General features: G+C 33.9%; 4 protein-coding genes across 8 annotated transcripts; 3 read left to right on the top strand and 1 right to left on the bottom strand.

Moving 5' to 3' along the window:
• The first annotated feature begins 1,432 nt into the window (after nucleotides 1-1,432).
• Nucleotides 1,433-5,644, top strand: LOC103488141 (uncharacterized). Of its 2 annotated transcripts, XM_008446734.3 has the most exons (5): nucleotides 1,433-1,709; nucleotides 1,856-1,933; nucleotides 2,070-2,145; nucleotides 5,101-5,174; nucleotides 5,282-5,644. In XM_008446734.3, the coding sequence occupies exons 1-5, from the start codon at nucleotides 1,512-1,514 to the stop codon at nucleotides 5,351-5,353; spliced, it is 498 nt and encodes a 165-aa protein (XP_008444956.1). In that variant the 5' UTR covers nucleotides 1,433-1,511; the 3' UTR covers nucleotides 5,354-5,644. The 2 variants fall into 2 exon arrangements, with proteins under 2 accessions (XP_008444956.1, XP_008444957.2); XM_008446735.3 differs by lacking the exons at nucleotides 5,101-5,174; nucleotides 5,282-5,644 and adding an exon at nucleotides 3,741-4,120 and having other exon boundaries at nucleotides 1,458-1,709.
• Nucleotides 5,645-6,591: 947 nt separating this feature from the next.
• Nucleotides 6,592-10,365, top strand: LOC127148482 (14-3-3 protein 10). Its single transcript, XM_051082296.1, has 4 exons — nucleotides 6,592-7,418; nucleotides 7,892-8,014; nucleotides 9,434-9,550; nucleotides 10,127-10,365. The coding sequence occupies exons 1-4, from the start codon at nucleotides 6,921-6,923 to the stop codon at nucleotides 10,145-10,147; spliced, it is 759 nt and encodes a 252-aa protein (XP_050938253.1). The 5' UTR covers nucleotides 6,592-6,920; the 3' UTR covers nucleotides 10,148-10,365.
• Nucleotides 10,366-11,886: 1,521 nt separating this feature from the next.
• Nucleotides 11,887-14,146, bottom strand: LOC103488143 (pentatricopeptide repeat-containing protein At1g09900). The gene has a single exon (XM_051082292.1). It carries the CDS (start codon nucleotides 13,932-13,934, stop codon nucleotides 12,102-12,104), a length of 1,833 nt encoding a protein of 610 aa, XP_050938249.1. The 5' UTR covers nucleotides 13,935-14,146; the 3' UTR covers nucleotides 11,887-12,101.
• A 1,509-nt stretch (nucleotides 14,147-15,655) lies between these two features.
• Nucleotides 15,656-21,139, top strand: LOC103488144 (serine hydroxymethyltransferase 2, mitochondrial). Of its 4 annotated transcripts, none has more exons than XM_051082294.1 (16): nucleotides 15,656-15,926; nucleotides 16,065-16,115; nucleotides 16,308-16,394; nucleotides 16,498-16,619; nucleotides 16,898-16,974; nucleotides 17,308-17,432; nucleotides 17,539-17,631; nucleotides 17,735-17,827; nucleotides 17,917-18,114; nucleotides 18,244-18,348; nucleotides 18,608-18,673; nucleotides 18,827-18,904; nucleotides 19,231-19,342; nucleotides 19,441-19,551; nucleotides 19,682-19,876; nucleotides 20,782-21,139. In XM_051082294.1, the coding sequence occupies exons 1-15, from the start codon at nucleotides 15,864-15,866 to the stop codon at nucleotides 19,828-19,830; spliced, it is 1,530 nt and encodes a 509-aa protein (XP_050938251.1). In that variant the 5' UTR covers nucleotides 15,656-15,863; the 3' UTR covers nucleotides 19,831-19,876; nucleotides 20,782-21,139. The 4 variants fall into 4 exon arrangements, with proteins under 4 accessions (XP_050938251.1, XP_050938252.1, XP_008444959.1 ...); XM_051082295.1 differs by having other exon boundaries at nucleotides 15,681-15,926; nucleotides 20,805-21,139; XM_008446737.3 differs by having other exon boundaries at nucleotides 15,681-15,947; nucleotides 20,805-21,139.
• The last annotated feature ends 965 nt before the right edge of the window (nucleotides 21,140-22,104 follow it).

Below are 22,104 nucleotides of genomic sequence, written 5' to 3'. Positions count from 1 at the left end.
ATGATATATTCATGTAATGGGAAGAGGACAAGAGTGAGTGTATAACCATATGATATATAAAAGGTAGGAAGAGAACGATAGTAAAATGTTATATATACAACTTAATTAAAGAACCGAGCCAGTAAAAAAAATATCATCTCAAACCTTTGTCATTCGTGCCATCACGATTCCTCACAAAAATAATGAACGTATATTTCATTACGATCTATATGTTACAAATTAATGAATTTATATTTCATTACCATCTTCATGTATTAAGTATGAAGTTTGTCTTAGAGTCAACCAGTGACAAAAATAATCTTGTTCATTTTATAAAATTTACTTGGTATATCTTGAATTTTCCAATGTGGAAACCTAAACAAGCCCTTCACCATGTCGTTCTTTTTTATCAATGTTCTTTTTAACTTAACTTGCTCTGATACAATTTTCAATTATTATGGCTTGGATTAGTTGTTGGGGTGTACGAATAACCCAACAACCAAGACTACTCAACCCATATTATATGGGTTGGGTTGAGTTAGGTATTTGAAAGTTAAAAAAAATCGGATCAATCAATCGATTCTTTTTTAAATGGATAAGTTTGAACTTTGCAAACATTATAATTTAGAAACGACAAAAAAAAAAAAAAAAATACAACCCTAAACCCTACCCATATTTGATTGAGTTGGGTTGAAAACTTAATTGGCTTATTTGAGTCGCCAATCCAACCAAATTGTAAACATATGTTGGTTTGAGAATATCTCCCGACCTAGTTTGTTTGCATCCCCTACTTTTAGTTGTCAATATTAAAACGAACAACAAGAGAGAATAAAGAATAAAATATCAAAATAAATGGTAAGCAAAAGGAAAAATAAAGTAACCAGTGCATAGCGAATATAGAAAACGCGATGGCAAGATGAAGGAAATGAGATAAAAAGAAATAAAACATTGCGATGAATAACATACTTTATTCATTGTGATGTTAATCTACCAATTTATAGTTGATATGTTACTCTACCAAATAACAGAGGCTTATACCAAAACAACTTGGCTATTTTATACAAGATGTGAGGTATCTTAATCTCTACATGGATTCTCAACATATCTTTTTAAGATTTTTTTCCAATTCTATTTTTTATATTGTGTATTTGTTTGAGTTTGGTTCCGAGTAAGAATATATATATCTTATAAACGTTAGAAGGTCTCTTAGTTTTTTTAACAAAAAAAAATATCTAGACCCTAAAAAAGATCAAATATTAACGATAATATAAAATAACTTGTATACATGTCAAAATTTAGATCAAACTCTTCGAATACACCAGTGATTAGAACGTTATGGCCAAGCTTAGTCTCAAACCAAAAAAAACCCTTTTTGGTTATTAATTCCAGAAGTGGCACGTGTTACGAAAAATACCACCAATTAGAGTAGGGCTCACCCTTCTAATTTGAGTTTGTTGTTTGTCTTTGATTCGGAATGAATAAGCGTTTGCGTAGGAAAAATATCATTAAGACTGCTTTTTGTATTACGCGGCATGTCGATAAGCACAAAACTCACAGACAAACTAGAGGAGTCAGCAGGCCAGCAGCTACCACCCTCCATTCGCTTCAATCCATCACCTCCGACGATGTGGGACGATTGCCACGCTGGGTTGCCGGAATCCTTCCCGCCACAGTACGATCAAGAATCCTTTACTAATTTTGATCTCTTCACTGCCGCTACTAAATTTAAGGTGATGCTACTTCAACGAGTATCTCGCGCATCATCTTCCATGTGCATTTCTTGTCTTTGTGAAACGTAGCTAGGGTTTTGAGTTGATTTTGGGTGTTGGGCGATTTTCTGTACTGATGATGTTTTCTGGGTTTCGTTTCTTTATAGGATTATTACAAGACTTTGGAGGTGGATTATGATGCAACTGATGATGATATTCGAGCCAATTACATAAGGCTGGCACTGGTTCGTGACTTCGTGTTCTCTCCACCTTGTTTATTTTCCCCTGTTTCTGTGTTATCTATTTTGATTTGGTTCTCATTTCAGTATTCTTATTTGTGGGTCATAATCTCAACCGATACTTGGAATTGGTTCCCTGCAGAAATGGCATCCTGATAAGCAAAAAAATCAGGATGTTGCCACTTCCAGATTTCAGGAAATAAACGAGGCTTATCAAGGTCAGGTTCTAGGCTTTAGTTTTTAGTGAAACTTACTGCTTGCATTATTTTACAGGATTTCCAGCATTTTCCATCGTATACTTCTTTAGTCCTGGATCGTGTATGCTTATGATTCTTGAGTTTTTTCGTGTCACTAAAAGGGGTTCAGGTAAAAAAAGAAAGGTGTTTACAATATAAGAAGGATTGAGAAAAAATTTGGGTGGTGCGTATTTATCCGATCACTTGTGAGTAAAGTACTGAGTAGTATATATATATATATACGAGAGAGACAAATAAGACATCATTAGAGTAAAAGTAGTAGTACAAATGGGAGGCAAGGAGATTATGAAATATCAATCAAATTGGCTCCATGTATGTACTTTTACTTCTTACTTTTCCTTCCAAGGTTCTATTGGCAACATCAGATCTTAGATGGCCGAGTACCTAGAGAAATGAAAGAATCAATACTGGAAATGTGAATTCTGTTAGGGACTTTGTGGTACTAGTTATGGTGGGAAGAAAGCTTGCGGAGGAATGTTCATCTTCATTCTTTCTTTAAAGAGCATGATAACCTAGTGTTGTTGTGTCATTTAAACTAAGTAATTTCTGTTTGTATGAGAAGCTCAGCATTTTTTTGTGGGTGGTGGTGGGGAGAGGGTGATGGAAGGAAAGACTTCTGGTTGCAGAAAGGTGGGAAAAGAACTCACAGATTAGACTAATGCCATTAGTTGGAAAAAGAATGGTTTAAACATCTATCCTAACATGTACAAGGCCTAGTATTCTCCCATGATTTACTCATGCATCTAGATAAAGTATAAAACAATAAAAGAGAGAGATAACTTGGATAAAACTATACCCCAATATTTTATGTTAGGAACATGAAATAGGTGAAAGCACAAGACAAACTCTAAAAATGTCTAGAAAATATCAAATTATCAATTGACATGCAGACATTGTGGGCTTATAAGAGTGCGTGAAGATTTGCTCGCTGAGAGGGTACTAAATATTTCTTAAGTAATATCTGGATATGGTGCAATAACCTTTGCAACTGAATTCACTCCTTGCACTTTTATGAAGAATTCTCACTTGGCTTTGACATTTTCTTCTCTACCAGTTCTCTTAAGGAAGTGTACCTGATCCCACATATGCTACTTACGAGAAAGAAAGAATGAAGAATAAACTGTCATGGTTTCTTGCATGCAAACCTTCCAATCAGATTTACAATGAAGAATAAACTGTTATGGTTTCGGATCTTGGTAGAGGTTAGAGATCTTGGAATCTTGACCTATCAGGGCCTCTTAGTACAATTACAAGAAAGGAAAATCAAAGACAAGGAAAATGTGCTGGTGAAGAAAATAGTTTGGAGGAGTTGAGAACAAAGAAAAAAAATGAAACCTCCTCTCTACGTGGCCCTTTAAAGCTTTAGGTTTCCCTAAAATAGCTCAAAAGCTCTCTTTTACTTATTTCTCTTCACGAAGCCCAAATTATTCCACCTTCTCTGCCACCTTACGCATTCTCCAAAAGAAAGTTGTGCAACAATCATGCTACTTTAATTGCTTTCATTTTCTTCTCTTCTCTGTTTTCAACCACTTCAAGCAATGTTGTGTGCTTTGTAGGCGTCAGGTGGAGAATCTCCATCCCTTGTGAGGTTGCTAGTTTCATCAGTCTTCTTTGATGGATTGGATCGTTTGGTATGAAATAGAACTGTTTCACTGTAGTTGAGTTGGTGCCTCCGTGGTCACCCTTTTCTAGAGAAGGACAAAGTTTTGTGGCACACTAGTTTCTTTGCTATTTTGTGGGATATTTGATTAAAGAGAGGTAATGGGATTTTCTGAGAGGTGGAGAGGTAGTGTGATGATGTCTGAGAGGTGGCGAGGTTTAATGCTTTTATGTGTATCAGTCACTCTGGCTGTATTCATGTTATTACTTTGATTTGTTGGATTGGATTGATTTTCTGTAGTAGTTCTTGGACTCCTTTTTTGTTGGGTTTGTTTCAGGATGCCGTTGTGAATTTTTCTTTTTCATTTTTCTCCTGAATTTCTTATATAAAAAAAATATTTTCAAGTGAAATATTTGCACTTCGCCTATATGCCATAAGTTTCTCCATTTGGACAAATTTTCTTCCACAATAGGGAAAAAGTTAATCCAGAGAAAATCGTTGGCTTGTTATCTGCTTACCAGCTTTCTCCCGATGGGGTAGAATCTCTTGTTATTGTGAAGGTCAACAGTTCCCCGCCATACTCGTAGTTCCCCATCTTCGTTTTATTTGATAAGAGAATTAATGGATGGTGGGTATTTGAAGCTCGATCTTAGTTTATTGCTGGTAAACTTATCTGAAGAGTATTAGGGAGTGCTTGAGAACGCAATTTAGCGGTACTCTGTCTCTGTTTGAACTCAATTCTGCTGTCCTAAGAGTGAATATGAAAGTTGTTTCATGATGGTGATAGATAAATTTCAGCCGTATCTGGAATTGGATAAATATTTCTCCGGGACTGTTTGAGGTGCCGAGTTGGTTATTATAGTTTATGAGTTATAGTATTCTATACGTTATAATAGTTTTTGTTTGTAGCGTATGCTATTTTAGTGGAGGTTATAATAGTTTTATGTTTGAAGTGCAAACTAAATAGTCTAAGTAGGAAATACTAAACACGAAAACAAAGGGGGATTTGAAATAGTAATACAACTGTTGTCTCAAACATGGAATAACCTATAATACTCCACTCCACCCACGTGAAGTTGGGGTTGGGGTTGAAACACCCTTGAGCTTTCTTTTTCCCGGGGCTTTCTTACTACCTTCTTTTCTTTTTCCTTCTCTCTCCCCATTGCTGCTGACTGTAACAGATTTTTTTTTTGTTAGTCCAGACTGTTTTGGCTTTTGGAGGTTACCTAATCCCCGCCAACTACACACACAAAAAGCCACAAATGTTAATTAATAAACTGTACATCTCACAAAACACTTGTATTATTCATGGACAGTTTTGAGTGATCCCATCAAGAGGAGAGAATACGACAACAAAGGCATGTTGTACAAATATGATTACACCGTAGTTGTAAGAAATCCTCTTCTCTCTCTTTATGTGCTACTTTTTAACAACAACATCCAACCACGCCTTCTAGTATTATTCTTTATGTTTGTAAATTATTATGTTTTGTGCAGGAATATCTCAACCGTTTCAAGGGCCTTATATTGACTTGCAATGGCCTTGGAATTAAACATCCAATTTGGTAGAAACAAAAAACACCATTCTTCCTAAACTACCACTCTTGGGAACACACCAATCTGCTGACATGACAACTCGAGTACGTGTGCAGATGTCCGAGCCAATGCTTTTGACTTTCTACTGCACCCCCACATTTTCTTTTGTTATGATCTTTGTATAAATACCAAAACAAAAATCCTCACATATTTGTAATCAATACTCTTCTCTGACCATACTTCCTAAGTTCATAATATGTTTATACTGTAGGCTCTGAATTCTCTATGAGACCGAAAAGGAATGCTATTTATTTACTTCATTAATATCCATGGATGTTGGTTTTGTATTTAAGATTCTAGGTTTGATAGCTAAGTTTATAAATGTCAAAAAAAAATTGTTATATGTTTCAACGCCTCCAATTTTGACAGATAACTATAACTAGAATAGACTTGAGATATATATATGTGTTGATGACTCATTAGGTCATTAAAGATGCCCTTTTATTCGTACTTTTTGTATTCAGTTTTAGTTATTTTCATGCGTTTACATGAAAAGAAATTACTTTATGAAATGAATGTAGTCAACATGTATATATTTTCTTTTAGGAATGAATCATTTCTATTATCTTTCAAATTTTAAGATAAACTTAAACATTTTAGACGAAATTTGTCTAAATTTAGGTCATTTATCTTTAAATGTCAAATTTTTAGTTCATCTATATTTTATATATCTTAAATTAGTCTTTACTAACTATCGAATTTTAATTTTTTACTATTATTTACTATCTGTTTTTTTAAATGTTTTTACACTTTTTGCATGAAAATGATGATTATTATTATTCAATTAATTATGATAAAAATTAACTTTGAGGATGAAGGAAGACTAAATTTGAATAAATTTTAGAGAACGTGAATTGAATTAATTTTGTTTGAAAACTAAAGGAAAAGTTGAATAAAGATAAACGAAATAATTAGAAGAAATTTATTTATTTTGAAAGTGAAGGAATCTTGATTAAAAAGTCAATCCATATTCCATAAATATTCAATATCCTTAGTCCTTCCCTCCCATCAATTTATTAACAGCGAATAAACGAATATTTTCTTTTGTGTTTCTTAGAGGGTGTTTTTAAATTTAATTTGAATAAAAATATGATAATTTTAATGTAAATTATAAAAAGAAAATAAATGACGTGGAAATGTCGTGGCTTTTCCCTCTCATGGACGTATTAATAATTAGAAATTAATTAAAACGCTACCTCACAACATGATTGAAATTATTAAAAATAGAAAAAGATGTGTTAACTTTCTCTCTCCTTCCGTTTTAACATTAGCTGGCAATCCACCTCGATCTCATCGTCCCCCACCTTTAATCCAACGCCTCTCCTTTACCTCTTATTCTACATTCGTCGCATGCTATTACAGCTCTCCTTTTTTCTTTTTCTTTTTCTTTTTCTTTATTTTATTTTATTTTATTTTATTTTATTTTATTTTATTTTTGGCTTTTAAGGCCGCCCCGCGCATCTTTACCAAACGGCGAAAACGCAAATCCCTTCTTCTTTTCTTTTTTCTTTTCTTTTCTTCTTCTCGCCGGAGTTCAAAAATGGCCGCCGCCGTGCCGGAAAATTTGTCTCGCGAGCAGTACGTGTACCTAGCGAAGCTTGCCGAGCAGGCGGAAAGATATGAGGAGATGGTTCAGTTCATGCAGAAACTTGTTCTTGGTTCAACACCTGGCTCTGAGCTTTCTGTTGAGGAGCGAAATCTTCTCTCTGTCGCTTACAAGAACGTGATTGGCTCACTTCGAGCTGCTTGGCGGATTGTTTCTTCCATCGAGCAAAAGGAGGAGAGTCGTAAGAATGAAGAGCATGTTGTTCTTGTTAAGGATTATAGATCAAAGGTTGAGTCTGAGCTTTCCGATGTCTGCGCGAGTATTTTACAGCTTTTGGACTCGAATCTTATTCCATCTGCCTCTGCTAGTGAGTCTAAGGTCTTCTACTTGAAGATGAAAGGGGATTACCATAGGTATTTGGCGGAGTTTAAGGTTGGAGATGAGAGAAAAGCTGCTGCTGAGGATACTATGCTGGCTTATAGGGCTGCTCAGGTATTTGTGGCTCGCTTTTTCTTTTTACTTTTTTTGGTATTAGTGAGACATTTTTGAATTTGTGCTGCCTTTATGGACCTGTGAGGTCGAACATTTGACTAGTGAATTGACTTTGAATACTGATTTTGTATCGCTACGGAACATCTCTACTTATCTGATCCATCTTTTACTGTTGTTATGTTTCCGTGTTCTATGTTACAGCCTTCTCCTCTTACAGAAATGAAATCTTGATTTAGCCTATTCCGATGGGTTTCAAATTGAAGACGGTTTTTCTTTATTACTCTGTTTTTCGTTGTTTTCCTCGTGGGATCTCCAGTCTCCAACAGATCATTTCCATGCCAAACACTTTTAATGGTTTATTTTAATAAATTGAATTAAAAGATATTAGGATCTTTCATGCCTGTAATATGGGTGCTTTAGATTGGACTATTCTGAATGCTGATTTTCCACTTGTTGGATTTTATGCTATGAAGGATGTCGCAGTTGCGGATCTTGCTCCCACTCATCCGATCAGGCTGGGGCTGGCACTCAATTTCTCCGTGTTTTACTTCGAGATTCTGAATCAGTCCGATAAAGCATGTAGCATGGCCAAGGAGGTAAGTTTGATCCTTCATGTGGCATTCCCATTGTATATCATGTCTCTTTGTTTTATCACCGATCACCCAGAGGAATGGGTTGATTCCAGCACACTTTTGCTTTTTTCACTGGGGCCTCCTTTTGTAGATCTTTGTCATATTGTATTTTTTTCTGGCTTATCGAACTGTTTGTGAGAAATTGTGTCAGGTAGTACTATTACTGGTGCGACTTGGTCAAACTACTGTCTTTACGTTAATTGTTTTATGTGTTGGCACTTGGCAAAAGGGACCTTCCTCCTAAAACTTAACTTCTTTGTTTATCGCTTGTTTAGGATCACTAATATGCAGGCACGAACACTACTGTATATATGAAACAGTTTTACGTGGATCTACAATTGTAGGCTTGCATATGCAGACTTGGACACGTTTGCTTAATATGCATCTTCTTTGACCGATTCAAATAGTTCACAGTTAACACTGTTGCATTGTTTCTTTGTGTCCTTTTGCTCTTTAGTTTCAGCTTTCAGGAATTGACGTAATGTCATACATACTGTTGTTTCTTTCCTCAAACCACTGTGGATATTTAGTTCTTTTATATGAAAGTGCATCATGCTTGATATTGAAGTATTGTCATTAAGTGGGATGTCCACAGAAGTTGATTGGATCCGTGACTGAATGTGAATTTTTGATCCATCTCCCTTTGCAAGAATTCTATCATAGATTGAAACTGCTCACTGACTTGGTATTAACTAACCTTACTGCACTGTGTTTGGAAAAAACATTAGTCAATGGGGCTATTTCATGATAACCGTTGGATTAGATTAAAAAAATTTGCGCTAGTAATTGCTCCTATGGTTGACCTCTTTATTCGATTGAATTATTAATAGATGTCTATTGTTCTCTCTCTCTCTCTCTCTCTCTCTCTCTCTCTCTTTCACACACACACATATATTAAAGAAACAGTGAAGGAATCTATCCCAAAAAGAACAAAAAACTGCCTGAGGGCCCTCTTTTCAAATATTTCATTTCAACCAGAATGCCTTGTAGCATGACTTGTCTCCGCAGATTTCTAACCCAAATTAAATGTAGTCTTGAGAAGAGGGTATATATCATTGAACTGATTTGGATTGATGTTGGCCATATATTCTAAAAAAAAATCTCATGCCCTTGAATTATTTCTAGATTCAAATGGGGTATTATCTTCTGTACATCTAATGGTGAATAACTATCAATTACATCATGATGGTTTCATTAATTAATTTCTCTGTTGATTTGAAACCAATTCCCATGTTAACATTTTCACGAGTCTTTTGGTTCATTTCCATATTCCCTTTTGCTGAAAAATGCATGGAACTGCACTGTTGTAAAGTTCTTACAAGAAGTATGCTTTCCCCATCTTTCTTTCGTGTGCTACTCATCCCTTCATACTCCTCCGATCAGGCCTTTGAGGAAGCCATTGCTGAGCTGGACACTCTGGGTGAAGAATCATACAAGGACAGTACCCTCATCATGCAACTATTGAGGGACAACCTTACTCTCTGGACTTCAGATGCGCAGGTCAGTGAACACCATCCACCCTAAAAAAATATGAGAAACATAGGGTTCCTTGGTATAGTACAAGTTTGGGTAGTTGGTTTCAAAACGTTATACTTTACCCTTGGTTTTGAGTTTAGTTTCCATTTAGTACATAGTTTCAACATTTTACACCTTTTTCCAAGTTTCACTAAAACTCACTTTTGATCTCGGACCTGTTAGCTTTTTTAGTTAATTTTTAAAAATAATTATAATTTGAGCATTTTAACTAATTTTAGCCATGATAAAAAAAATTAGTGAGTAATAATTTAATTCTTTTGAATGAGTATTTAGTAAAAAAAACAATGGTAAAAATCTAAATCTTGAAACTTAGAGATTAAATGAAAATAAGACCTCCAAACTTTAAGGTAAAATATAACATTTTGAAACCAAATACCAAATGAAAACTAAACACAATGTACCATTTTGAGGTACATTTTGAAATCTAAAGACGAAATAGAAAATTTCTCAAAAGAAACTCTCAGAATTGACAAATTGCAGCCTCTATTCCCTTTTATTAGGAGGGCATTAACATAAGTGAATTATGTGGAATTGTTGCAGGACCAGTTAGATGAGTCATAGAAGGGCATCATAAGCTCGACCTGTCCTGTGCTTGTGAATGGTGGGGGGAGGAGGTGGGCTTCAAATGTCATTTACTTTATGCTATATTTTAAAATGTGTGAATCTGGAAAAATTAAACGCATGCATTAGTCTGTGAATGATGTGGTCTTGTACTCAGACTAACAACTTGATCTTGAATTCTGAAGTTTAAAAAAAAAAAATTGGTGGGTTTCTTCTTCTTTCTTTTCTTGACCGAGGGTGGATTTTCTTTTCTTTTCTTTTTTTAACTCTAAAAGAGAATCAGAGCGAAGAACACTTATTAGCTTCATATTTGCTTGATCTCTAGTTCTTATATCATATCCCCCCCCACTCTATACTCCGTTTTATCGGTTGAACACAACCAATGGGAATCTGGCATTTTAAAGAGTGACCCTCCACTAAGGTGCTTTTATGGAGGAGTAGAAGAATGATGGACAGTTTGTCTAAATGATTAGGAACTGTTATAGGTGTAACTTTTTTGTTTTTTCAAATGGGGATTTGTGGGCAGAGCCACATGTATAGTACTGTTGGTGGATTTGGTTTAATTGAGACTGATAAATTGGCTTTTTGTGTCAGGTAGGCCAGTTTCTGGCTTTCTGCTTTAGGAGGGGTCAGTTTTATATTATTATGTCCATTATATAGGTCAAAATTTTTAAACCTTAACTTATAATTGTAAACTTTTAACTTTGAATTTGTGCTACTAAAGTTCTAGACTATAACAGTTATTGGGTTTGATGCTCTAGATGTCATCAATTTCTTCAACGATTTGTATTCATCTCTCTAAAATTTGGTTTCTGTTGGAAAGGTTAATAGCACCTTATGCATTTTATTATATTGCTCCAGAAGAAAACAAATGAGATGTTTGAGGCAAGAGTTATATAAGATTATAATAAATAACACTTTGCTATAGGAAATGTTGTTTAAAAGTCTTTTATTAATCAAAATTTTCAATTTAAACATCTTCAATTAACCAGGTTAAATATTCTTTTAAAATTTTCAATTTGCTACATATTTACTATTTGTTACAGCAAATTTATATTTACTATCTGTTACGGCAAATTTGATAAGTTTAAGTAATTCATACCTCAAGAACATACTTAATCGAACGCTATAATAAAAAAGTCATCCAAATTAAACTTATGAATATATCCATTCAAATTTTAATTCATTAATTATTTTTAGTTTTGTTTGATTTCATTTAAATTCACCTTTAAAAAAACTCATCATATAGAAACTAAAAAGAAAACAGAATTAAATGAAATATTGTATTTTTCATTTATTTATGATTTTGAAAGATCTTTTTAAGAATGAAGAAAGAAATTAATCATAGCGCAAAGAATCCATATGATTGTTCGAAATTAACTCAATAATGAAAGTTCAATTTTCTTCGGTATAAATTGGAGGTGGAGAGTTATGAAAGTTCAATTTGGGGATACGAATCCGTAGCTTCTTGATCTTCAAGAACAGATGTTAGTCGACTGGTCCTTATTGGCTGAGAGTTCAATTTGATTCATTTTTCTTAACCTTAAAAAAGTATCAACCTCGTGTTCGGTAGAGAAAAAAAATTGAATTTAAGATGACTTTCTTTCTCCACATTTTTAAATAATAAAAATAATTTATTGATTATCTTAACTAAAAAACTGACCTTGAAAGTAGAAACATGGAAGATCCAGCTTAAATCAATGGAGGAATTCTCCATTGAAAGCAATGCAAAATGCAAATTAACAAAGGGCAATGGCTTCAATCAAATCTAATGTATACTACAAAACTACTCAAGTTGAGCATTTTATATTACAAAATTGATTTGGATTCTACCCATTATCACAAATATGCAAACATAATTTGGCTCTAAGATCATAAAAAATCCCATATCTATGAAGATTTCATGATGAAATCCAAGGCCATTAAATAACAGATGAAGTAAAAAAAAAAAACATTAGAAAGTATTTTTGACAACCACCTGCTCTGCAGAACTCTTCCTCACAACTCCTCTAGAGTACAATTCATCAAGCAATTCCAATGCCTCCTTGGCTAAACCTTCATAAGCCAATCCTTCGATAAGGATCATGTATGAAGCCTCCGTCGGTTTACAGCCTCTGGCAACCATGTATGCCAAGAAATCGATGGCTCGTATGGTTTGTCGAGCCTTACAGAGTCCTAACATGATAGAGTTGTATGTGATAGCATTTGGTCTCACACCCATTTCTTCTAAATCGTGAAAAAAAGCAATTGCTTCATCAACTTTTCCTTCTCTGCTCAGCCCACCAACGAGCGTGGAGTACGTAATTATATCGGGTTTGAGTCCTTTTCCCTTCATCTCATCTAGAAGTTTTATGGCATCTCCTGTTTTTCCTACCTTTGACAACCCATCAATGACTGTATTGTATGTAATCAAAACAGGAGAGCAACCTTTACTACCAAGTTGATTCAGTATCTCAACCGCGATGTCTACCTTCCCATCTTTACACAATGCTGTCAATAGAGTATTGTACGTCACAATATCTGGATAACAGCCTCTAGAAACCATGATATCCAGATACTCGATCGCTCGATCCATCTTCTTCTCTTTGCAGAATCCATGGAGCAAAGGGTTGTAACTCAAGGAATTTGGAGTACATCCATGCTGAGGCATCTTCTCCAAAACATCGATTGCTCGACCAATTAAACCCTTTCGACATAAGAAATTAATCAGGATATTGAAAGTAACGACACTAGGCGAACAACCCTTCCGAATCATTTCGGCCAACAACTTCTCGGCATCCATCCACCTTCCTGTACTACACATACTACGCAGAATGATGTTATGAGTGATTACATTAGGTTGGCAGCCATAGGAAGGCATGTGATTCAAGAACTTAATAGCTTCATCTAACCTTCCTTCCTTACAAATCCCATTAATAAGAACATTATAAGTAACAACATCAGGTTTACATCCTTTGTCCCTCATTTCATCCAACAATTTCATTGCCTGTCCAACTCCACTCTCTTTGCAAGTTGCTTCAATCAAAATAGTATAGGTTATTACATCAGGATAACACTCTCTCTGCAACTGTCTATCAAGAACTTCCATTGCTTGCTTCAACTTACCACTGTCACAGAGTGTACGCAAGATTGTATTGTATGTGACAACATCAGGAGAAACACTCATTCGATCTAAAAGCTGTAAAGCACTGCCAATTTCACCAGATTTACAGTAACCACTAATAAGAACATTGTAAGTTATCACATCAGGAACAGCACCAGAATCTTCTAAAATTTCCATTACACGAGTTGCCTTCCTAGTTTTTCCAGTTTTGCACAAACCACGAATCAAACTAGTACAAGCTATTATATCAGGAATATCACCACGATAAACCATATCCTCCAGAAATTTAAACCCTTCTTCCAGTTCCCCATTTCTTACCAATCGACGAAGATGATTGTTGTTCTCGAATTCCTCAGAACTCTGCGAATAATTCGAAGATGAAGATGATGAAGAACTGGAACCATTCAAATGGGTATGAAGATTTTTCTCACCGTGCGGCAATCTACCATTGGAACTAAAAGTATCCACCCTCGGAACCGCACGGACAAATTGTTCGTCAGAACCATAAGAAGGAATAACAAAAAACCGATGTTTCCCTTTTTCTCCCACGTGAAGCCTTAAAGAACTAGTCTCCGACGAAACCCTTCCTTTGGCCGTAACTCTCCGGTCGCGGTTTTTGGTTGTGTGACGGTGAAACAAACAGAACCCATCTGTGTAATGCTTTGCAGGCAAGGTTAAATCCATTCTCCACCTCCAACTGGAAGGAAGCAAGAGGGTTTGATGTTTAGAACTCCATTTTAGTCGAATATAAATAAATTAAAGAAATGGACGTTAATGAGGTCTTAGTATTTCAGTCTATGGAAGGGGAGAGATAGAGGAACTCGCAAAAGAAGAGATATTGAGAGAGCGGGAAGCTTACAGAGTGTAAAAATGGAGGCGGCGTTTTTTCTTATCCAGATTCTGAGACGGCCGTCGTCTTTGTCTAAGGAAAGAGGCGCTGGTGGACCGCTAAGGCGAGTCACTTGAGGCAAAGCTAGGCCCATGGGTATGTGGTTGTGGCCCAATCAATTCTAGTGGGCTTTTCTCCGAACAAAGGTTTATTGGATTTTATCATTTTTTTTCGATAAATTAAGTTTTAAAAATTAGGTTCATCGATGAAAACTCAATATAAATTTGTTAGACTACTCATGTACGGTTGATACATTCAATACACTCTATAAATTAAAAAATATCATATTATAAAGTACAGAAGATATGTGATACATTTTAAATATTATATTTTTAATTTATCATCATGTAATTTTATATTTTATAGATTATCAAGCAAACAAAAATCAAACTAAAGCAATGAATCAATTGAATGTAAATCAAAATGCTTAATTCGACTTATCTAATATACGTGGTAATGAATATATGTGGGTTAGACCTCTAAACTTAACCCATATCAATACTATATTTAGGACTTCAATTATAATGATTTTACTTCTAACGGTTAAAATATCCGATTAACTTGTCAACACGAGTTTAATTCAACGATAATTAAAATAAATTTCTATTTTTAAATTAGAAGGTTTGATCCCTCGTTTTTCGTTTTTCATAATATTGCACCAAAAAAAATCAAACGTAACATCAATTAATCTATAAATTATAAAATTTTGAAAACAGACTAATACGGTTCCAAAATAAAGTATTCAGAGGGAAAAATAAAAAAGCAGTTAAATCAAAATGGGAATATTAAAGACGTAGTGAGAAGAGAATTTGTATAAAATGTATAATGTAAGCTTTAATATTCCAAAATATTGATTTTGGCGTTATCGACAAAGCTCTCAAGTCTTAATTCTCGTGCCATAATTTTAAAGGGAAAGCACATTTACCCAATTTCATACAATTTTATTTTCTAGACTACCAATAGTAAACGACGAGGTATTTTTCACAAATAGCAAAAATTAATTATAAAATATAACAAAATTTATCTAATCCTAATTTATTTAAGTATATCTTTTATTATATTTTGTAAATAATTTTTTCTATCCATTGACAATTCTTTTAAAATTGAATAAACAATATATCTATCCCACGTCTTTAGAAATAGAAGTTGATTTAGTTTCATATTTTTAATTGATTTAACAATTTAATTTATAAAATTTATTGTGCAAGAGTTTAGTGCCTATCTTTTAAAACTTATAGCAATTAAGTTTTTTTTTTTAATACAATTTATAATAATTTGGATTTAAAATTAATGAAATTTATCTCACTAAATTGTTATAAAAACCACCGATTAAAATAAAGTTATGAGATTATAACAAAAATTTTAGATTTTATTGATGATAAAAAGTCTTTTTATCACCGTCTATCAATGTCACATATGGATATGAATGTTTGATATAATAGAACGTAAATTTATGGTTTTTGATAATTTACGTGAATATAATATTCATAAAGTTTGTTTTAATAAATAAAAGAAGAAGAAAGAAAAGGAAAAAGAAAAAAGAATAAAAAGGAGAAAATGGGAGGCACCAACAAAGCGGTTTAGGCCTCCGTCACCATTCACCAACCTACTACTAACCCCACTGCGTACTGCTGAAAACGGAAGAGCACCAAATCAAAAGGGAAATCCGTCGGATCTTTTACGCATTTCCATATCGGAGTACCCTCCATCACCCACTCTAATCAATGGCTATGGCTCTTCGAAGAATCGCCGTCGGCGTAACGAATCCCATGCTTCCTCTTCTCAATGCCCGCTTCCTCCATCGCATGGTTCTTTTTTATCTCCCCGTCATTCTTAACTCATGACACATTTTTCACTTCTTCTCTGATTCCAGATTCTTCTTCTTCTTTTTCGTATTTGAATTTCTTTCCTATGGCTGCCTGCAGTCTTCTCTGTCCGAGGCAGCTGCGGAGGAAAGGGAGAAGGCTCGAGCTACTGTGAGCGTTTCATTTACACTATTATTTTCTAATTCTTAATTTTACATTTCTCTGATTCAATAATTTCTTCTGGTACTTTTAACGTAAACGCGGACAAAAGAATGCATGTGGATCATGAGGTTTACGAGATCTGCATGATGTGTCGATTTTCATTGTGTCGATGTTGATGTTTGGAGGAAATTTTGATTTCAGTGGATTCAGCAGCTGAACGCTCCTCTCGAGGTCATTGATCCGGAAATTGCAGATATTATTGAGCTCGAGAAAGCTCGCCAATGGAAGGTATATATGGACTTTTGAAATTCATGTGTTGATATCCATCTAATTGAATTGAGCTTCGAGATTAACGTCAAAATCCTGTACAATTCGTTTTTGTAATGCGAAGGGCCTTGAACTTATACCTTCTGAGAATTTCACTTCATCATCAGTGATGGAAGCAGTTGGTTCAGTTATGACCAACAAATACAGTGAAGGATATCCAGGGGCCAGATACTATGGAGGAAATGAGTATGTGAATCCATCTAAATTCCAAAGAACTACTACTACTACTACTACTACTACTATTATTATTATTTGCATAAATTATAGGATTTTGGAAAATCAGAATCAAAGATGAATTTCTTTCTTAATATTCCCCATGCAACGACTACTCTTGCGTAACTTGCCGCGAGGGCACTGGTCCTTTCTGCTCATAATTCTTATTAATTTTATTTCCCCTGTTTTTTCTTTTTTTTCTTCCCTTTTCATACTGGATTACTAATGTACAAATGCCAAATGGGATTTAGGTACATTGACATGGCCGAATCCTTGTGCCAGAAACGCGCACTAGAAGCTTTCCGTTTGGACCCTGCAAAATGGGGAGGTATGAGAATTTTTGTGTTATAATCATCTTTTATTAAGCCGAGAGCGGGTGAGGGATTGAACCTACTCCGAAGGATGATTAACAAAGCTATGCTTGAATTGACTTAATTGTAGATATTGAATTAATTCCAAACAATAAAATTTGTTTCAGACTCTGTCTATTTATACATAAAGTGATTTACTGTGTCTTTTCCTGAGTTTCTTGTGAATTCAGCTGTACGTTTGCAAACATTTTCAGAATTTTCTGATTCAGTAAACGTATTTATTATCTTATCAACGAACTTTTCTCAAAGTGGCATCTTTGTTTAAATTCGGCATGCTATTTTTTTTGTAGTTAATGTGCAGTCTCTCTCTGGATCACCGGCTAACTTTCAGGCATATACTGCATTATTGAAACCTCATGAGAGGATTATGGCTCTTGACTTACCACATGGTGGACACCTTTCGCATGGTTATCAGGTGTTTAATTTTCAAATTTAGTACTTGGTTTTCACATGGCTGACACTATATAATGATTGTTGTATAATTTGGTACTTGCCTGTGTATATTCTTTAAACGTTTGCAGACTGATACCAAGAAGATTTCTGCCGTTTCAATATTCTTCGAGACAATGCCATATAGGTTGGATGAGAGCACTGGTTACATCGATTATGACCAGGTTTGAATTCTTGTGTGTTTAAACTGTATAAGGATGTCCTTTCGATTTTTCTTGAAACTGCAATTCCAAATATACATACTTATATGGAGGAAAATTCTGACAGTTGGAGAGAAGTGCTTCATTGTTCCGACCAAAACTCATTGTTGCTGGTGCAAGTGCTTATGCCCGTCTCTATGACTATGCACGAATTCGCAAGGTTTCTTCCATTGCTTGGCTATATAGATTATAAAATAGCTCTCTTCAGGGTTGTACACTACATTGATTTGGTTGTGATTATCCCGACAGGTTTGTGACAAACAGAAGGCAGTCATGTTGGCTGACATGGCACACATAAGTGGTTTAGTTGCCGCAGGCGTTATTCCATCTCCTTTTGAATATGCTGATATAGTGACAACAACCACTCATAAATCCTTGCGTGGACCACGGGGGGCAATGATTTTCTTCCGGAAGGGCGTTAAAGAGATCAACAAAAAAGGACAGGAAGTAAGTGATATCTTTTAAAATGTAAGAGAGATTACAAACTGTGAGGAAGTGCTTCTACGACACCTAGAAGTAAATATAAGTTTCAAGGGGCAAATTTTAGTTGTCTAATATTTTTTTTGCAATTTACAGGTGCTCTATGACTATGAAGACAAAATTAATCAGGCTGTCTTTCCTGGTCTCCAAGGTGGCCCACACAACCATACCATAGCTGGTCTGGCAGTTGCATTAAAGCAGGTTGTTTATTTTTCCTCTATTTCGTAATCATTTGACCTTTTGTTTTTTTTTTTTTTAAATTAAGCTTATAAGCACTACTTCTACCTAAGAGGGTTTTTTGTTATGTCATCTTTGTTTCTCTCATTTTCGTCTTTCTCAGTAACAAAAATAATTTTGGGATCATCTCAATGAAGTTTAAATTCAGATTACTACATTTACCTATTTGGAGGTTCACCTTTTTTTATACACGTTATTTTTCTTCTTCACCATATTGCAATAGGCCACAACTCCGGAATACAAAGCCTACCAAGAGCAGGTTCTCAGCAATTGTTCAAAATTTGCTCAGGTATGCAGAGGAATATTTATGACTTCTTTGGTAAATCACCAATATAATACTCTTCGATTGCGTGGTTTTCTCATTGTTTGGTATTATTAATTCCTGAAGTTTCTTCCTTGCATAATCATTATAGTTATTCTGTCAAATCAATTGTTCATGCAGAGTTTGATTGAGAAGGGGTATGAACTTGTATCTGGTGGAACAGACAACCATTTGGTCCTTGTGAATTTGAAAAATAAGGTAAAGGGTGACATCTGTCTACCATGAATATTAGACTTCACATCCAGGTGTTAGCGTTTCTTCTTCATTCAGGTGTTTGTGTATAGTGGATTCCGAGATTACAAATACAAAGACTTTAAATAACATTAAACGTCATCCCGAGTTATTTTCGAACTTATGATATCCTTGGCATGATGTAGACAAGTATTTGGAAATGACTTGCAACATTGGAGCACGATTTCTTATCCAAAAACAAAAAACAAAACATTGGGGCCCGATTTTTCTCATTATTCTATTTATTTATTCTTATTCTTCTTATTAATTTTTTGGGTGGGGGTATTTGGCAGGGTATTGATGGTTCAAGAGTCGAGAAGGTTTTGGAATCAGTTCATATTGCGGCAAATAAGAACACAGTTCCAGGAGACGTGTCTGCCATGGTTCCTGGTGGCATCCGTATGGGTATGATTTTCTACCATTCTGTCTTTGGGTCTCCAATTACTTGTCTAAGTTTCTAAATTTATATACATTTTTTCTTCTGGACTTACTTTTCTATATAGGGACCCCTGCTCTGACTTCGAGAGGTTTCCTCGAAGCAGATTTTGTGAAAGTTGCTGAATTCTTCGATGAAACTGTGAAGTTAGCCTTGAAGATTAAGGGTGGTAGCGAAGGTTGTCGAAAACATAACTTTATCTGCACTAAAATATACTGATCTATCTCTCGAATTTGCCATTGTTTGGATTACTGTCTTTGAGAATCCTTTGATATACTCCTCCCTGATTTTTAGTATTGTAAACACAGGTACTAAGTTGAAGGATTTCGTAGCAACCATGCAATCAAATAAAGATTTCCAAGCTGAAATTTCAAAGCTCCGACATCAGGTTGAGGAGTATGCCAAGCAATTTCCAACAATAGGATTTGAGAAAGAGACAATGAGATACAGAGACTGAAGAACGGATTTCTAAAGTTGCTGGCAATGTTTGGCTGCTGATTCGGGTTAGAACATCTCTTAACTTCCATAGCTTGCTGAATCAATATCCTAATTAATGTGCACATAGGGATAGGGATAGCAACTCACGTTCATACGGTGTATCTATACATGCTTTCACTTTTTCAAATGATAGTTACGTTATATTAGATGTGAGTTTGATGGTTTTTAGAAGGTTAAAAGTGCATTCATTTAGTATGTGAATTGCTTTTTTAAAGTATAATCATGCATTGTCAGATAATTCAATAATTAGGAAAGGTCTCAAAAGACGGTAAAGTGGTTTTTTTGAGTAATATTGAATCATTAATTCCTCCTTTGTAGTTTATTGATTTTGAAATGGTTAAAATTACTCTAGAATATATTTTCAATTATTCGAAATCTATTTCACAATTTTAAACACGATTTTCATACCGTTAAAATTGATTTTGAATCAATAAAAGGGCACTTTTAAATGATTTTGAACATAGTGATCTTAAAATTCATTCTTGTGAACTATATTCTGAACCACTTTTATTCATACTAAAATCTTTCATCTTTTCGGATATCATCTTCCCAAATTCACCCCAAAGCTTTTACATATATTCTCAGTATGAAGTTTAAGAATTCAAAAGATTCCTATCCAAAGATCAATCTAGCAATAATAATCAAAATATTTACTTTATTATTCCTTTATTGTTTGTTAGGAGTTGTGTTGTTTTAAACAATATCATTTAAAGTTTGTCAAATATCGAATGAAATGAATAGGATTATTTTCAAATGTATCAAAATGAACAAAAGTATTTACTAAATATAGCAAATTATCACAATTTAGTTACAATACAGATTTTTTATCTATATATCATGATAATACAAGTAGTAATCTATCACGAATAGATCGTGAAGAATGATTAAAGTTTGATATTTGACTATTCAGGATGTTTAATTTTGCTTCTGCAGAAAAACTTCATGTCACACCAAAGTTGCTGAGTGAGATCGTCTCTAGCAAATGTCCTTTGAAAATGATGGCAAACCAACCACAGAAATTTAAACGTTTCTTCTAAATAAATGTTCGTAAGGGCAGATTCTTTGGACTTTCAATTATAAATGTCGACATTATATTCTCATAATCTTTGCCAAAATTGATTTATAGATTATTAGCTTTGAATCGTAATGTTATATCTTAATGTAAACAGAATGTTTCCACTTCATAAGTACTTTGTGTAATACCACCTTACAATGCACGTGTATCCTTCCTCTTAATATTTTCTTATAATATTATTTCATTTACTTGATTTGGATTTTTTGTTTCACATATTTTATTTTCATGTAAATAACTTAATTATTATTTAAATTTTATAAAAATTGTGGTATAATAGTTGTATGGTGATGATTCATACTTTTTACCAATTAAGATAATAGGGAGTATATAAATTTGTTAATTCATACTTTTTACCATTTAGTTTATAAATTTGGTAATGTTAGTACATTAAAGTATATAGTGTGCACAATAAAGTGTTGACTTATACTTCCATTTTTTTAAGTTACAATTAATATTCATTTTATAAGTTTTAATAATTGTTTGATATTTATGCGCTTTTTTGATTTAGTTTTTACTTTCAAAGAAATCAAATTGCCCATCTAACATGTTTTGATTCTAAAGTTTCGATTTTTATCAATTCCAGACCAAAATTGAAAATGTATTAGACCAAAATTGTTTGATGTTTAAAATTAATTTTAAATTAACTTGATAAAAAATGTAACAAAATGAACAAAAATATTTAATATATGACTATTTTGTAAAACATTTACCATAAATTTTCAATATTTCCAATGTTTAGCATTTATTTTTAATAAAATTATAATGTTGAGATGCTTTTACAGATACAAAAGTTTTAAATATTAATATTTTAACTCAAATGAACTGTCTTACAATCTTTTTAGGGTTTAATTTCTCTTTATTATTTATCAAAAATGTTTTTCAAATATGTTTGCTTTTTAATATATTATAGATAGATAGTACGAAAATAATCCCATTTCTTTATCCAGTTTTGTATTAGTAACCTTTCCTTCATTGAAAACTATTGTAAGTAATTATTTGAATGTTATGTTCTAATTAACTTTGAATTAACAACCTTAAACTTAATCTTGGGAATTAAGTGAGTGATGAATTTCCTTAGGATCGGTTTTCAATGTATAAGTTGTTTGAAAAAATCATTGGTAAAAACAGAAAAATATTATTCTTTTTAAGGTCAAAACA

The sequence above is a fragment of the Cucumis melo genome, chromosome 3 (assembly GCF_025177605.1).
Source record: "Cucumis melo cultivar AY chromosome 3, USDA_Cmelo_AY_1.0, whole genome shotgun sequence".
NCBI classification, from domain to species: Eukaryota; Viridiplantae; Streptophyta; class Magnoliopsida; order Cucurbitales; family Cucurbitaceae; genus Cucumis; species Cucumis melo.
Note: the sequence above shows the minus strand (reverse complement) of the source record. Positions and strands in the feature narration are given on the sequence as shown.

What these genes read in the sequence shown, in the direction of transcription:
- LOC127148482 (XM_051082296.1), top strand. Translation starts at nt 6,921, where the DNA reads ATGGCCGCCGCCGTGCCGGAAAATTTGTCTCGCGAGCAGTACGTGTAC. An exon ending in TGGCTTATAGGGCTGCTCAG is followed by an intron (nt 7,419 to 7,891) that starts GTATTTGTGGCT and finishes TATGCTATGAAG; the next exon opens with GATGTCGCAGTTGCGGATCT. An exon ending in TCTGGACTTCAGATGCGCAG is followed by an intron (nt 9,551 to 10,126) that starts GTCAGTGAACAC and finishes GAATTGTTGCAG; the next exon opens with GACCAGTTAGATGAGTCATA.
- LOC103488141 (XM_008446734.3), top strand. Translation starts at nt 1,512, where the DNA reads ATGTCGATAAGCACAAAACTCACAGACAAACTAGAGGAGTCAGCAGGC. An exon ending in CTGCCGCTACTAAATTTAAG is followed by an intron (nt 1,710 to 1,855) that starts GTGATGCTACTT and finishes GTTTCTTTATAG; the next exon opens with GATTATTACAAGACTTTGGA. An exon ending in ATTACATAAGGCTGGCACTG is followed by an intron (nt 1,934 to 2,069) that starts GTTCGTGACTTC and finishes GGTTCCCTGCAG; the next exon opens with AAATGGCATCCTGATAAGCA.
- LOC103488143 (XM_051082292.1), bottom strand. Translation starts at nt 13,934, where the DNA reads ATGGATTTAACCTTGCCTGCAAAGCATTACACAGATGGGTTCTGTTTG.
- LOC103488144 (XM_008446737.3), top strand. Translation starts at nt 15,864, where the DNA reads ATGGCTATGGCTCTTCGAAGAATCGCCGTCGGCGTAACGAATCCCATG. An exon ending in GGACCCTGCAAAATGGGGAG is followed by an intron (nt 16,975 to 17,307) that starts GTATGAGAATTT and finishes TTTTTTTTGTAG; the next exon opens with TTAATGTGCAGTCTCTCTCT. An exon ending in ACTATGCACGAATTCGCAAG is followed by an intron (nt 17,828 to 17,916) that starts GTTTCTTCCATT and finishes TTATCCCGACAG; the next exon opens with GTTTGTGACAAACAGAAGGC.